This window comes from Thalassophryne amazonica, chromosome 21, assembly GCF_902500255.1.
Source record: "Thalassophryne amazonica chromosome 21, fThaAma1.1, whole genome shotgun sequence".
Classification (NCBI taxonomy): Eukaryota; Metazoa; Chordata; class Actinopteri; order Batrachoidiformes; family Batrachoididae; genus Thalassophryne; species Thalassophryne amazonica.
Genome location: NC_047123.1, coordinates 4,353,579 through 4,368,036, shown reverse-complemented (window position 1 = coordinate 4,368,036; position 14,458 = coordinate 4,353,579). Strand labels below are relative to the sequence as shown.

General features: G+C 41.0%; 1 protein-coding gene across 2 annotated transcripts in view; it reads right to left on the bottom strand.

Annotated features, from left to right (window-relative positions):
* Nucleotides 1-11,878, bottom strand: part of dse (dermatan sulfate epimerase) — a 52,099-nt gene extending 40,221 nt beyond the window's left edge. For both annotated transcript variants that reach the window (XM_034162096.1, XM_034162095.1), the window contains exons 1-2: nt 11,632-11,878; nt 3,578-4,040 (exon numbers count right to left, since the gene is read on the bottom strand). In XM_034162096.1, coding sequence (XP_034017987.1) covers nt 3,578-3,996 — 419 coding nt within the window. In that variant the 5' untranslated portion in view covers nt 3,997-4,040; nt 11,632-11,878. The remainder of the gene's footprint in view (nt 1-3,577; nt 4,041-11,631) is intronic.
* Between the last annotated feature and the right edge of the window lie 2,580 nt (nt 11,879-14,458).

Sequence of the window (14,458 nt, the reverse complement as noted above, 5' to 3'; positions counted from 1 at the left end):
AGTTTTATCTGAGTTTAAAAGCAGGAAATTAGAGGTCATCCATGTCTTTATGTCTGTAAGACAATCCTGCAGTTTAGCTAATTGGTGTGTGTCCTCTGGCTTCATGGATAGATAAAGCTGGGTATCATCTGCGTAACAATGAAAATTTAAGCAATGCCGTCTAATAATACTGCCTAAGGGAAGCATGTATAAAGTGAATAAAATTGGTCCTAGCACAGAACCTTGTGGAACTCCATAATTAACTTTAGTCTGTGAAGAAGATTCCCCATTTACATGAACAAATTGTAATCTATTAGACAAATATGATTCAAACCACCGCAGCGCAGTGCCTTTAATACCTATGGCATGCTCTAATCTCTGTAATAAAATTTTATGGTCAACTGTATCAAAAGCAGCACTGAGGTCTAACAGAACAAGCACAGAGATGAGTCCACTGTCCGAGGCCATAAGAAGATCATTTGTAACCTTCACTAATGCTGTTTCTGTACTATGATGAATTCTAAAACCTGACTGAAACTCTTCAAATAGACCATTCCTCTGCAGATGATCAGTTAGCTGTTTTACAACTACCCTTTCAAGAATTTTTGAGAGAAAAGGAAGGTTGGAGATTGGCCTATAATTAGCTAAGATAGCTGGGTCAAGTGATGGCTTTTTAAGTAATGGTTTAATTACTGCCACCTTAAAAGCCTGTGGTACATAGCCAACTAACAAAGATAGATTGATCATATTTAAGATCGAAGCATTAAATAATGGTAGGGCTTCCTTGAGCAGCCTGGTAGGAATGGGGTCTAATAAACATGTTGATGGTTTGGATGAAGTAACTAATGAAAATAACTCAGACAGAACAATCGGAGAGAAAGAGTCTAACCAAATACCGGCATCACTGAAAGCAGCCAAAGATAACGATACGTCTTTGGGATGGTTATGAGTAATTTTTTCTCTAATAGTTAAAATTTTGTTAGCAAAGAAAGTCATGAAGTCATTACTAGTTAAAGTTAATGGAATACTCAGCTCAATAGAGCTCTGACTCTTTGTCAGCCTGGCTACAGTGCTGAAAAGAAACCTGGGGTTGTTCTTATTTTCTTCAATTAGTGATGAGTAGAAAGATGTCCTAGCTTTACGGAGGGCTTTTTTTATAGAGCAACAGACTCTTTTTCCAGGCTAAGTGAAGATCTTCTAAATTAGTGAGACGCCATTTCCTCTCCAACTTACGGGTTATCTGCTTTAAGCTACGAGTTTGTGAGTTATACCACGGAGTCAGGCACTTCTGATTTAAAGCTCTCTTTTTTAGAGGAGCTACAGCATCCAAAGTTGTCTTCAATGAGGATGTAAAACTATTGACGAGATACTCTATCTCACTTACAGAGTTTAGGTAGCTACTCTGCACTGTGTTGGTATATGGCATTAGAGAACATAAAGAAGGAATCATATCCTTAAACCTAGTTACAGCGCTTTCTGAAAGACTTCTAGTGTAATGAAACTTATTCCCCACTGCTGGGTAGTCCATCAGAGTAAATGTAAATGTTATTAAGAAATGATCAGACAGAAGGGAGTTTTCAGGGAATACTGTTAAGTCTTCTATTTCCATACCATAAGTCAGAACAAGATCTAAGATATGATTAAAGTGGTGGGTGGACTCATTTACTTTTTGAGCAAAGCCAATAGAGTCTAATAATAGATTAAATGCAGTGTTGAGGCTGTCATTCTCAGCATCTGTGTGGATGTTAAAATCGCCCACTATAATTATCTTATCTGAGCTAAGCACTAAGTCAGACAAAAGGTCTGAAAATTCACAGAGAAACTCACAGTATCGACCAGGTGGACGATAGATAATAACAAATAAAACTGGTTTTTGGGACTTCCAATTTGGATGGACAAGACTAAGAGTCAAGCTTTCAAATGAATTAAAGCTCTGTCTGGGTTTTTGATTAATTAATAAGCTGGAATGGAAGATTGCTGCTAATCCTCCGCCCCGGCCCGTGCTACGAGCATTCTGACAGTTAGTGTGACTCGGGGGTGTTGACTCATTTAAACTAACATATTCATCCTGCTGTAACCAGGTTTCTGTAAGGCAGAATAAATCAATATGTTGATCAATTATTATATCATTTACCAACAGGGACTTAGAAGAGAGAGACCTAATGTTTAATAGACCACATTTAACTGTTTTAGTCTGTGGTGCAGTTGAAGGTGCTATATTATTTTTTCTTTTTGAATTTTTATGCTTAAATAGATTTTTGCTGGTTATTGGTAGTCTGGGAGCAGGCACCGTCTCTACGGGGATGGGGTAATGAGGGGATGGCAGGGGGAGAGAAGCTGCAGAGAGGTGTGTAAGACTACAACTCTGCTTCCTGGTCCCAACCCTGGATAGTCACGGTTTGGAGGATTTAAGAAAATTGGCCAGATTTCTAGAAATGAGAGCTGCTCCATCCAAAGTGGGATGGATGCCGTCTCTCCTAACAAGACCAGGTTTTCCCCAGAAGCTTTGCCAATTATCTATGAAGCCCACCTCATTTTTTGGACACCACTCAGACAGCCAGCAATTCAAGGAGAACATGCGGCTAAACATGTCACTCCCGGTCCGATTGTGGAGGGGCCCAGAGAAAACTACAGAGTCCGACATTGTTTTTGCAAAGTTACACACCGATTTAATGTTAATTTTAGTGACCTCCGATTGGCGTAACCGGGTGTCATTACTGCCGACGTGAATTACAATCTTACCAAATTTACGCTTAGCCTTAGCCAGCAGTTTCAAATTTCCTTCAATGTCGCCTGCTCTGGCCCCCGAAGACAATTGACTATGGTTGCTGGTGTCGCTAACTTCACATTTCACAAAACAGAGTCGCCAATAACCAGAGTTTGATCCTCGGCGGGTGTGTCGTCGAGTGGGGAAAAACGGTTAGAGATGTGAACGGGTTGGCGGTGTACACGGGGCTTCTGTTTAGGGCTACACTTCCTCCTCACAGTCACCCAGTCAGCCTGCTTTCCCGGCTGCTCGGGATCTGCCAGGGGGTAACTAACGGCGGCTAAGCTACCTTGGTCCGCACCGACTACAGGGGCCTGGCTAGCTGTAGAATTTTCCACAGTGCGGAGCCGAGTCTCCAATTCGCCCAGCCTGGCCTCCAAAGCTACGAATAAGCTACACTTATTACAAGTACCATTACTGCTAAAGGAGGCCGAGGAATAACTAAACATTTCACACCCAGAGCAGAAAAGTGCGGGAGAGACAGGAGAAGCCGCCATGCTAAATCGGCTAAGAGCTTCACTTCCTTTCATCGGGGTTCAAACAGCTGCTAAGCCTATTTCCTGCACGGCTGACTTATCAGATCACAACGCTTCTGCAACACGGCTCTGCTCACTGAGAAAACCCAGAACCCTCTGGAGTCAAAACCTGTCTCAAAGTGCTCGCTAGTGTGCACAGGGGCGGAAACATGCAGGAGATACCATCTGCAACTCAGTTCTCTAGTTTCCTCAGTGCAAGAAAAAAAACAAAAAGGAGGGTTAAAGGTTAGTGAGTAAACATGATCTCAATGTGTCAAATTAAGCAGATGGAAGAAAAAAAAGATAGAAAATCTACCAACTAGGCTGAGCTGCCATCCTCTCCATGTAGTCCTTGGCGAAGGCCACCGCCCCAGCGCGGTGGGGGTACAGCAGGCAGAAGAAGGACAGCACGCCCAGGTTGTTCCCGTACACTTCGTTCCAACGGGCGCTGAACTCAGCAGGGCTCCAGGGGGGCAGGTACTCCTCGGGGTGCTCCAGCATGGTTTCTCCGGCCTCGCGGACCCGCCCGGCCATGTCGCGATGGGTCCCGCCAGCTGCCAGCTGTAACTCCTCCACGTCCCCCTGGTTGAAGTACAGCATGGGGTGGCCATCGTAGTTGCCGCCCATGAAGGGGATCCCGCCGCTGGGGTCCATCTGCGCGGCTGCCGGGGCGAGCAGGGGCCACAGCAGACTTATGAAGAAGACTGTGGGGGCCCCGCGGGTGTGTGTTCTCATCGTCTCATCAGAGGGAGGTTTGTGGCATTGCTGGAGGAGCTCAGCTGGAAAGAAATAGTTGGGGGAAGTGAAAGATTTGAGAAAAGCAGCACATATTCTGCTCCGTCTTTTCTTACAAAAGCTCTGCATTCCTCCAATAATTAGATACAGCTGTAGTCCTGATGATTCCGACTTTCCGTACTGACCAAGGCGCCGCAGAGGGCTCGATCACTACACGAAGGAGACCGGCTTGTTAAGAACATGATCAAGACTACAGATTTAGCTTGTGTGAAGTAGGTTTTTTGCTCTTTTTACAGCTTGTTTAGGTTCATCTAAGTCTCAAACCCATGTCCTTTAGAGCCAACAGGGTGCAGGTTTTCACTGCAACCACAAACGGCCCCAGCTGATTTCACTGCCGACCTCCTTCCCTCTACCCCGTTTTAAAGGTGCAGTACCCTTTGATTTGCCACAAAATATACTGTGATGAAATGCTCTCATTAAAATGTGCATTAATTTCTGAGATAAAATTGCAGCTACCACATTTTCCCGGAGTATAAATTGCATTGTCAGCACTTTAATTTAGAATTATTGTGAGTTTTATTTGTCTCATGCTTTGATTCATGGGAAATAATAGTTATAATAATAGTTATTTTTTGGTCTACAAGTCGCACTTATATACCAGGATGTAAAGGAGTAAAAGTTGCAGGACCTCTCAAATAATTACCATATTTTCCACAGTATAAGTCGCTTTTTTTTAACTAGTTTGGGAGATCTTGTAATATACTGTACTACCGTGTTGCCGATGGGGATCCATGGGCTCTAGATTGGGTCATGTTTGTAAAATAGGTAACTGACATTTTTCAAGGGTGGTAATAAATTGTGCATAGTTCCTCTCATGAGTTGGAATGCTGTGTGAGTCCAGAATGTTTTTAGAACCTTAGACCTCAACAGTTTTTAGAAGAGGAACTCAACCCTTTTATTTCCTGTTAGTTACACAATTTTTTAATGTTAATTTACCGTCTTAATGTATTTATAAATTGTTTTGGTTCTTGTTATCATATACACTATTATTATCATCATTATTTAATATTTTAATATTACTTCTGTTTTGTCATTTGATTTTTAAATGGACCACAATGGAAATAAGTGTTTTCTCTTTCTTGTGTCCTCCATGTATTTTTAACATATTTACAATTATTTTATGTACTTACATTGAACTTACTAAATATTTTTTACAGACGCACAAACAGAGATGATGGAGGAAGACATCAAAAGTGCTACACTTCATTCATGGTAAGGACAACATTACACTTAACTAAAATGAGTAAACCAACTGAACTACAAAACACATTAAATCAATAACAATAACACTTCAATCAATCAATCAATCAATTTTTTTATATAGCGCCAAATCACAACAAACAGTTGCCCCAAGGCGCTTTATATTGTAAGGCAAGGCCATACAATAATTATGTAAAACCCCAACGGTCAAAACGACCCCTGTGAGCAAGCACTTGGCTACAGTGGGAAGGAAAAACTCCCTTTTAACAGGAAGAAACCTCCAGCAGAACCAGGCTCAGGGAGGGGCAGTCTTCTGCTGGGACTGGTTGGGGCTGAGGGAGAGAACCAGGAAAAAGACATGCTGTGGAGGGGAGCAGAGATCAATCACTAATGATTAAATGCAGAGTGGTGCATACAGAGCAAAAAGAGAAAGAAACAGTGCATCATGGGAACCCCCCAGCAGTTTAACTTCCACTGTTAAACTAGCATGAACCACAATAACAACATTTAAAGCCCCCAAACTCAACATTGCAGCACAATATCCATTGTTTACTGGTCAACTAAAATGGCTAATTTCTCCAAAAATATTAGTTCATCAAATCACACATTTATTATTAACAATAATAATTAGAATAACTATTTATAAAGGACTTTCCCAGTAATCAAAGCACTAAACAAAACGAAGTACATGACAATAATACATTCATTCATTCATTTTCAGCCACTTATCCGGGTCACGGGGGCAGCAGAATAAGCAGCTCATCTTACACTTCCCTATCCTATGTCCAAGTCAATAACACTGTAACTAATGTTAACGTTATAACTAACATATACACACATACATACTGTACATACATACATACATATACACATATAGAAATTAAAGTACAATAGTTTCATTTTTTTTCTGATGTAACTCAGGGTGGGACACAGCTTGATGTTTATTTGCAAATGGTTATATTTTATTTTGTTGGGATACTAGCAGGTAGGTTTTGCAGTTTTCTAGTTATTGAGATTGACATTTCATTGTAGCTGTGCATCTTCTGAAGATATAAAAATAGAAGAGAATAGAGCTTTTATTGTCCCTTCAACTGCTCCCTTGTTTTCACTCGGGGTCACCTCTGTCAATCGTACATATATTATGTGAGTAAATTTCGACAGGCATGAAAAAATAAGAGAAAAATTTACTGATGTCCTCACTAAACTGCCCAACATGACATTATCAAGCTGTCAAAATGCAAACGTTCTGAGATTTGTCCAGCAGAAATCCAAAGAGTTTGTCAAATAAAGTGTGGAGCCACGTTTACTAATCACAAGAATGAAAACGTCTCCCCGGGCTGAAAAGACATGTCAAGTCAAGTCTGGGAGCTTGATTTGTTTCCACGTGTCGCCGTCTAATCCACATTATGGAACCACGCTGAGGCCTGGACAGCAACCATTCATGGATAGAACCTGTCCATCCCCACTTGCTCAAAGTAATCATTCCTCTATTGCAGCCAGGTGAAATGTGGGCGTGTCCTTGTCCTCTTCCAGACGTTGGGGTCGTCACAGGGTATGTTGTACACCGGTATCATAATCATCACCACTGTGACCGTGTGAGGATTTCATGCTTTTTTTGTGACAAAATGTTTTGATAAGTTTTTGTAAGAAAAAAAAATGTGAGAAAATCATGATCAAATTTCTGAATCCTTCCATCCTGTTTTGGAACCCACTCATTCCAGTTAAAGGTCACAGAGGGGCCTGAGCCTATCACAGTGGTCACAGGACAATTTTCTGAGTAAAACAGCTAATAATGTAGCCTAAAACATAACAATATTAAAAACACAGACAGTGGCCACAAATCATAATGATGAAGAACAAATCAGTGAACAGTTGAGATCATTGAAAGAGAGCGAGGACTCAGGATCACGTCTGCTATCTATTACTGACCATGTGGACTGGACTACATGCTAATCTGACTAAAACCTGTTCTTATCAAACCTCTGCACATGACGTACCTAATATTCAGGACATATTAGCATGTAGGCGTCGTGAGACACGTGTGACCATGAAGACCTTACATCCCGGTGGAGGTCAAAAATATCCCATTCCTGCAGTGACGTCATCACCCTGGTCCACTGTGCTGCTCGAACCCAAACACATTGAGTGAGCGACTCTTCGATCAGAGTTGGCGTACGTTTATGACCTTAGTGGAGCTTTTGGCACGAACTTGGTGGAAAACCATTTGTTAATGATTTAAACCATGTCTAGACGGCAGACTGCTTCAGTCGCACAAGCTGTCCAGGGTGAACATGAATTTAGCGTCATGTTGGATAAATGGTCAAAAACAGAAAAAGAAAGTTCCAAACCGAGGACAAGCAGCAGGGCAGAGCCAGAGAGAACACTGTGCATGTACCTGCAGGAGTGCACCAGAACTGTAACGAGTAATCGATTATCTATCTATAAAGCAAGAAGCATCTGTGTGTGTGTGTGTGTGTGTGTGTGTGTGTGTGTGTGTGTGTGTGTGTGTGTGTGTGTGTGTGTGTGTGTGTGTGTGTGTGTGTGTGTGTGTGTGTGTGTGTGTGTGTGTGTGTGTGTGTGTGGCTCCAATATCTCTATTTGTCAGATCAGCCTCAGCTTTCGGATATGGTTTGCGCATAGCATGATGATGTGCATGCTTTATTATGAAAATTTTGTGTATTAATTTTCAAAACCTGTATTTTGAAACCTTTATTTTGATTAGCATGTAACATTCAAACTTCCAATGGCTCGCTGATGTTACTGGCAGCAAAGTTAAACAACATCAGACACATGTTGCTTGCACCCTTTCAAAATAAAACATTTAATACTAGCATCCCAGCAAACACTTTTACTGTGAAACACATGCTGTCAGTGTTCCTTGCGACTGATTTGAACTTGACAACACCGAGGAGACGTTAGCTAAAATCCATTTTTTGCTAACATCAACAAATTTTGCGCTATTTGTACAAAGTTTTAGTACATAAGCTAAGTTGCTGTGAGTTCAGGCTTAAATAAACTGTGCTCAAGAGGTGGGACTTTGATTTGTTGTTTCAAATATTCTATATGTTCTGTTTAATTTTGTCTGACTCTCTTCCAATAGCCTGTTTAATAGGAATCCTTTTATTTTCAAATAAATGATAATAAAATTGATTTTTTAAAACAATATGAAATGCTATATTCAAATAATAATAATATCATATAACATAAGTCCACCTCTTTGTACATCCCACCTTCAAACACAGAGCCATAGGACCATCCTTGAGAAGGAATACAAACTTCCTACGGGCACTGCAATACTTAGATTAATGGCCAACTATTTGGATAATCAATTCATCATTTGAGTCCAAATTATCTGATGTCGTCTTATTAAATGTGATAAAAAAAATACTAGATTCTTTACTCTTCTCGATTGTAAACTAAATATCTTTGGTTGAGTATAAAATAAGACATTTGAAAAGATCATCTTTAGCTGTGGGAAACACTGATCATCATTTTTCAGAATTTTATGGAGGAAACAAGTCATTGATTAATTCAGAATATGATCAACTTGAGCTCTTGATGAAATTCTATTGTACCCACATTAATGGCAAAATGTCCACCAGGTGGAGATATTGCTCCATTTCAAGAACCTTAGGACATGATGATGACCAGCCTGTTGCTTATAGTAGTAGATATGTGAACTGATAATGAAAATAATCAGCAATTACTGCCCTATTAAATATGTAAGAATAGTGTTTTCTGTTTTTTAGAGTCTCAGAAAGAGTCAAAGATGTGTCTAAGAATTTCTTCCATAGTTTTCCTCCCATAGACAAATTTTTAATTAGTGGAAATTTATATTGTTTATATTTTGAGATTTTTAAAAATTTGTAAAACAATTTTTTTTATTGCAACATATTTGAATACAATAGTGAAAGTTATTAGTGGAATTTATGGCTATGATTTACTGGTAAGTTAACCAATGGATTAATCAATTGCTTAGAAAATAATCAATAGATTAATTGAAAAAAATAATGAATTCTTCTATCTAAAATACCAATATATTAATTGATCCAAGTCTTTAGGGTCCTGGTGCTACTGTATGGTTGTAGGACTTGAATATTAACTAGTGACCTAAGATGATGGCTGGATGTCTTTGGTACCAGGTCTCTTTGGAGGATCCTTGGGTACTGCAGGAATGACTTTATATCAAATGAGCGGATACTTAGGGAGACTAAGATGAGGAGTGCCACTTACATCATGAAAGAACATCAGCTACAACATTTTGACTGTGGTTTTCTCTGGTCATGTTCCAGTACAAAGATACCTCAATGTTGAGGACGCCAACAACTGGAAAAGGTCAAGGACACGCCCAAAAGTCACCTGGCCGCAACAGATGGATGGTTACTTTTGGAGAGGTGGGGTTGTCTGCCTGGGTGGTTACCATTCAGGAGCCAAGGTTGTTCTGTAATCTGGGGAATGTTCTAAGAAACGTGCATTTAAATGGTAACGTGCCAGGTTCCAGCAAACAAAAGTCTTAGAGGTGGTGACAGGTGACAAATCCGACTGGTGTAATTACACACCTGCACTTAATGAAGAGATTCTACACTGCGTAAATAGCAAAGTCGAGTTAGACACGACCCATTTAGGCCGTGTGCTACAGAACACCAAGCTAGGGCCACCTTGCGAATCATTTTTTCCTCATTAAATGCGGAAAAACTAAAATTGTCAATTGAAGCTGCCAGCAGTTTAATAAAACAAACATAAAAAGGTCAAATCAAATATGGAAATTTGACTCCAGAATGCAGCAATCACACATTAAAACCTTTTCAAAGTCTGGAGATAATAAGATATTAACTATATTACAAGTTCAGGCTGTTGTCAAAGGTTCCACAGCAATAAATGCAACTTCAAACGCCCATTTGCTTTTTTAATCTAGTCCAAATGGTGTCATGGACTTTTAAAAAATGTGCTGGTGATTTGGCCTTATTCTCAATGATGTAACCCCTCTGGATGTTTTACAGTTAAAGTCATAAAAAGGTTTTTTGGGGGCTTTTTTCCCCCTTAGTGCTCATATATGGATTCTAAATATGACCATTCTTCTCACAATGCTTTGGAAAGAATTTAGGATTTTAATTAACTTGAATGAAGACACAGTAACAAGATGCCACAACCCACCGGGAAACTGTTTTACAGCATGCCGTTTGACTACGGGACATGATGGAGCTTAAGAAACTTGGTCGACCTTCAAATGTGACTAAAAGGACTTAAAAAATTTAAAAAGATAACTAAAGCTGGACAATATCTTGACATATTTCACACAAAAGTGTTACTGGACACAAATAAGACAATAACACTCACATGGACCTGCTGTGCCAGTTGTCAGTATTAACACTAACTATATTCACATTTTAACTTGGTTTCCCAAAATGAGTCAGTGGGGAAATTATCATTTTATTAAAGCTTTGTTTGATGCACTTTCTCCGAGTTGTAAAATGGAAATTGTGAGTTCCCAGTTTCCATTGAATGCAGCATGAAGTTCACACACTGTGCATGTGCTCGACCCTCATCTGCAAGATCTCAAAGAGGAAACTTACTATATTTACTTTGGAATCCCTCCAAAATTAAGAACACATCTACACAATAACAAAAAGTATTTTTTTTTTTCATTTTTGCAAAAAACTTTTTCTTGGTGCTTGCTGGGCAACAGAACATTTGTAAAAAGTCTATGAAGAAATTTGTACTAAATATCACAAAGGTTTCACAGCCCAAATGAGCTCCAATTTTTGTGGACTAAATCAAGTCTAAATACTAAATAACATTAAAGGAGGGCAAAAACAAAATTTAAACTGGGTGCCCAAATTAACACATGGGCCTAACTGCTATAACAGTTCAACTACAGAAAAAAATATATTTTTCTCATTTAGTCATTGAAGTAATTACAGCATTTAATGTTATTCTCATCTAAAAATCCTAAAATATACGGAACAAATGTCATTTTTCTAAGTGAATGAATGAATGAAAGACAGTGGAAAAAATAAAAACACCCATAAATTATTTTAGGGGCATCACTTATAAAATAATCAAATCTATTCAACAGCTAAAATACAAAACTCATAATAACGGGTTCATTTCATAAAGTGTGTGGTTAAGAACATAAACTTTATTTATTTATTTTACTTTTACTTGCGTCTGTCAGTGTGTTTAAATAAATTTAAATGATGTGGTCATTAATTTACTAAATGTCCCAAAAGCAGCTTAACGAAGAATCGATTTTTCCCCCTCCAGTATTCACATATCGATTTACCGATTTTCTGTTAAACGTGACGACAAAAGTCTTCTTCTTACTGTCGACCGAGAATAAACACAACGAAAAAGTTCTAAAAAGCAGTTTGTTACCTGAAGGAATGAAGTTTAAAGAGTCGCGGCGACATTTCCTCCAGCGAGTCTGTCGATATTATCGATAAAGTGTGGATTTTTTTTTCATCCGAACGGAACAAAGTTGTGAGCGGGTAAAGAATGTGAGAGGAGGAGAACGTCACGCTGCAGGATGAGGAGGGGCAGAGGAGAAAAAGAAGGAGGCTTTGAGGAGGAGAAGTCAGTCTGTGGCTGCTTCCCCTGTTAGCTAACAGCTACTGACTCAGCACTTCACTCCGAGAAATGTCTCACACGGCTTTAAGGACATCAGCTCGAATCCAAACCTCAGCTGACTCATGAACACAATCTCATCAAACTTACGGCTGGAACCTCCAGTGCTGAAAAATGAAGCCCACGCAGAAGTGATACATCATGCAGTTCCATGAATGGCCACTTGAGGCTGGCTCCAAAACTGGTTCCAACATTCAAAAACAGTTTGGTCTTCATAGCTAGTTCCCCCTGTTCATCACAACTGAACAAAGAGCATTTTAACACACACACACACACACAGCCACACACACACACAAAAAACTCCTCAGTGTAAGCTATTTTAAGACACAAAGCTATGAATACCTGGGGGCACTTTGAGTGACATATGCACCCCAGCAAGAGAAGTCTGGACACCAGAACCCTGCTATCCAAGACTGCTAGCTGCTGTGGACTCCATCGTGGCCATGTCTCTCAATTAAAGGGCTGCATCCTTTGAAGGGTACATTCATCAACCACGTGAGTCATAGTGGGGATGAGTTGGATGTCCCATTTTAGAAGAGTCCATATACCAGAGCCCCGCTAGCCAAGACTGCTAGCTGCTGTGGAGTCCATCATAGCTGTCTCAATTCAAGGGCTGCATCCTTTGAAGGCTACACTCTTGGACCACATGGAGCACAGTGGCATGACTTGTCCACATGGATACAAAACAATCTTTGTTTTCACAGTGTTCCATAAACACAGCAACGTTTCAAGATTTATCTGTGTCCACACTGAAACGGTCAAATTGACCAAAAAAGCTGTAGTACATATGCCAGGCCTGTATGTGGCACTGTGTGTTGTGTGAGTGCGCATGCATGCGTTTTCCGTCATTCAGTGGACTTTCTACAGCTGGAAAATGAGAAGGAGAGAGACATGAGTCATCACTGGATAATTAGCTCCTTTCTGTGGACTTTCTATGGCTGGAAAAGAACACAGCCATGAAAAATACACAGACTGAAAGAAAGTCACGCAACTTTTATATGTGAGGTGATGTGTTGCTTGTGCATAAATCCAGCGTTTTCAGATTTACCCACTCTGGAACCCCTTTTCAAATACTGTCATTTTTGGCAATCCAAAACAGCATTTACATGTGGATGAAAAGTGGACTCCCTGGATCGCCGCCTTATCGTGGTGGAAGGGTTTGGGTCCAGTGATCCTGGGAGCTGTGCTGTCTGGAGCATTAGATCCTGGTAGGGCAACCCTTGGCAAATGGGTCCCAGGTGAAGAGACAGACAAGGGGCGATGTTTATGACCCTGTATGATGGGCACAAGTAGGGATGGAGTCACCTCACCCAGAATAGGGATACTGGGGTCTCTTCCTGATGCTAGACATTGGGAAGGAGCCTGCAGGCAAGCACCCGGTGGCTTGGTCTACCACCATGAGACTCAGTCGGGTTCAACCTGAAGAAACAACACGGTGTCTTCTTCATGTGGGCTCACCACCTGCATGGAGTTTGTAGAGGATCTGGTGCACTGTTCTTTTGGCAGTGGATGGGACAAATCCCCACATGGACTGACACTCAGTTATGGAACTTAACTCTGGGAATGTGGAACATTACCTCTCTGGTGGGGAAAGAGCCTGAGTTTGTGCAGGAGGTTGAGTGATACCAATTAGAAATAGTTGTGCTCACCTCCACACACAGCATGGACTTTGGAACCATAGTCCTGGAGAGGGGCAGGACTTTCTCTTTTTCTGGAGTTGTGAAGCGTGAGAGGCGCCGGGCAGGTGTGGTGATATTCACAATGCCCTGGCTGAGTGCCATTATTTTTGAGTTTTCCCCGGTGAACAAGGGGGCTCTCTCTATGCGACTTCATGTTGCAGAGAGGAATCTGACCATTGTTTATGCATATGCACCAAACAGCATTTCAGATTATCCAGCCTTCTTGGAGATTTTGAGTAGGACCCTAGAAAAGGTTCCTGCTAGAGACTCCTTAGTTCTACTGAGGGAGTTTAATGCTCACGTAGGCATCAATGGAGAAATCTGGAGGGGAGTGATGCGGAGGAATGGCCTCCCTGATCTTAATCTGAGTGGTGTCTTGTTGTTGGACTTCTTTGCTGGTCATGGATTGTCTATAACAAACATCTTGTTCGAGCACTAGGGTGTTCATAAGCACATGTGGTGCCAGAACACCGCAGATCCTAGGTCGATGATCGATTTTGTAATCGTGTCATCAGACTTGTGACTGTGTGTCTGGGAGACTCAAGCGAAGAGAGGGGTGGAGCTGTCAGCTGATCACCACGTGGCGATGAGTAGGCTCAGATGATGGGGTAAGCCATCGGGCTGACCTGGAAGACCTCAACATGTTGTGAAGGTTTTCTGGGAATATTTGGTGGAAGAGCCTGTCTGGGCAGCCTTCAACTCGCACCTCCGAAGAAACTTCTCCCAGATTCCGAGGGAGGCTGGGGACATGACAACAGAGTGGTCCATGTTCAAGGCCTCCGTTGCTGAGGCAGCTGCTTTGAGCTGTGGCCAGAAGGTGGTTGCTGCTTGTCATGGTGGCAACCCAAGAACCTGCTGGTGGACTCCAGTGGTAAGGGAAGTCATCAAATCAAATCAAT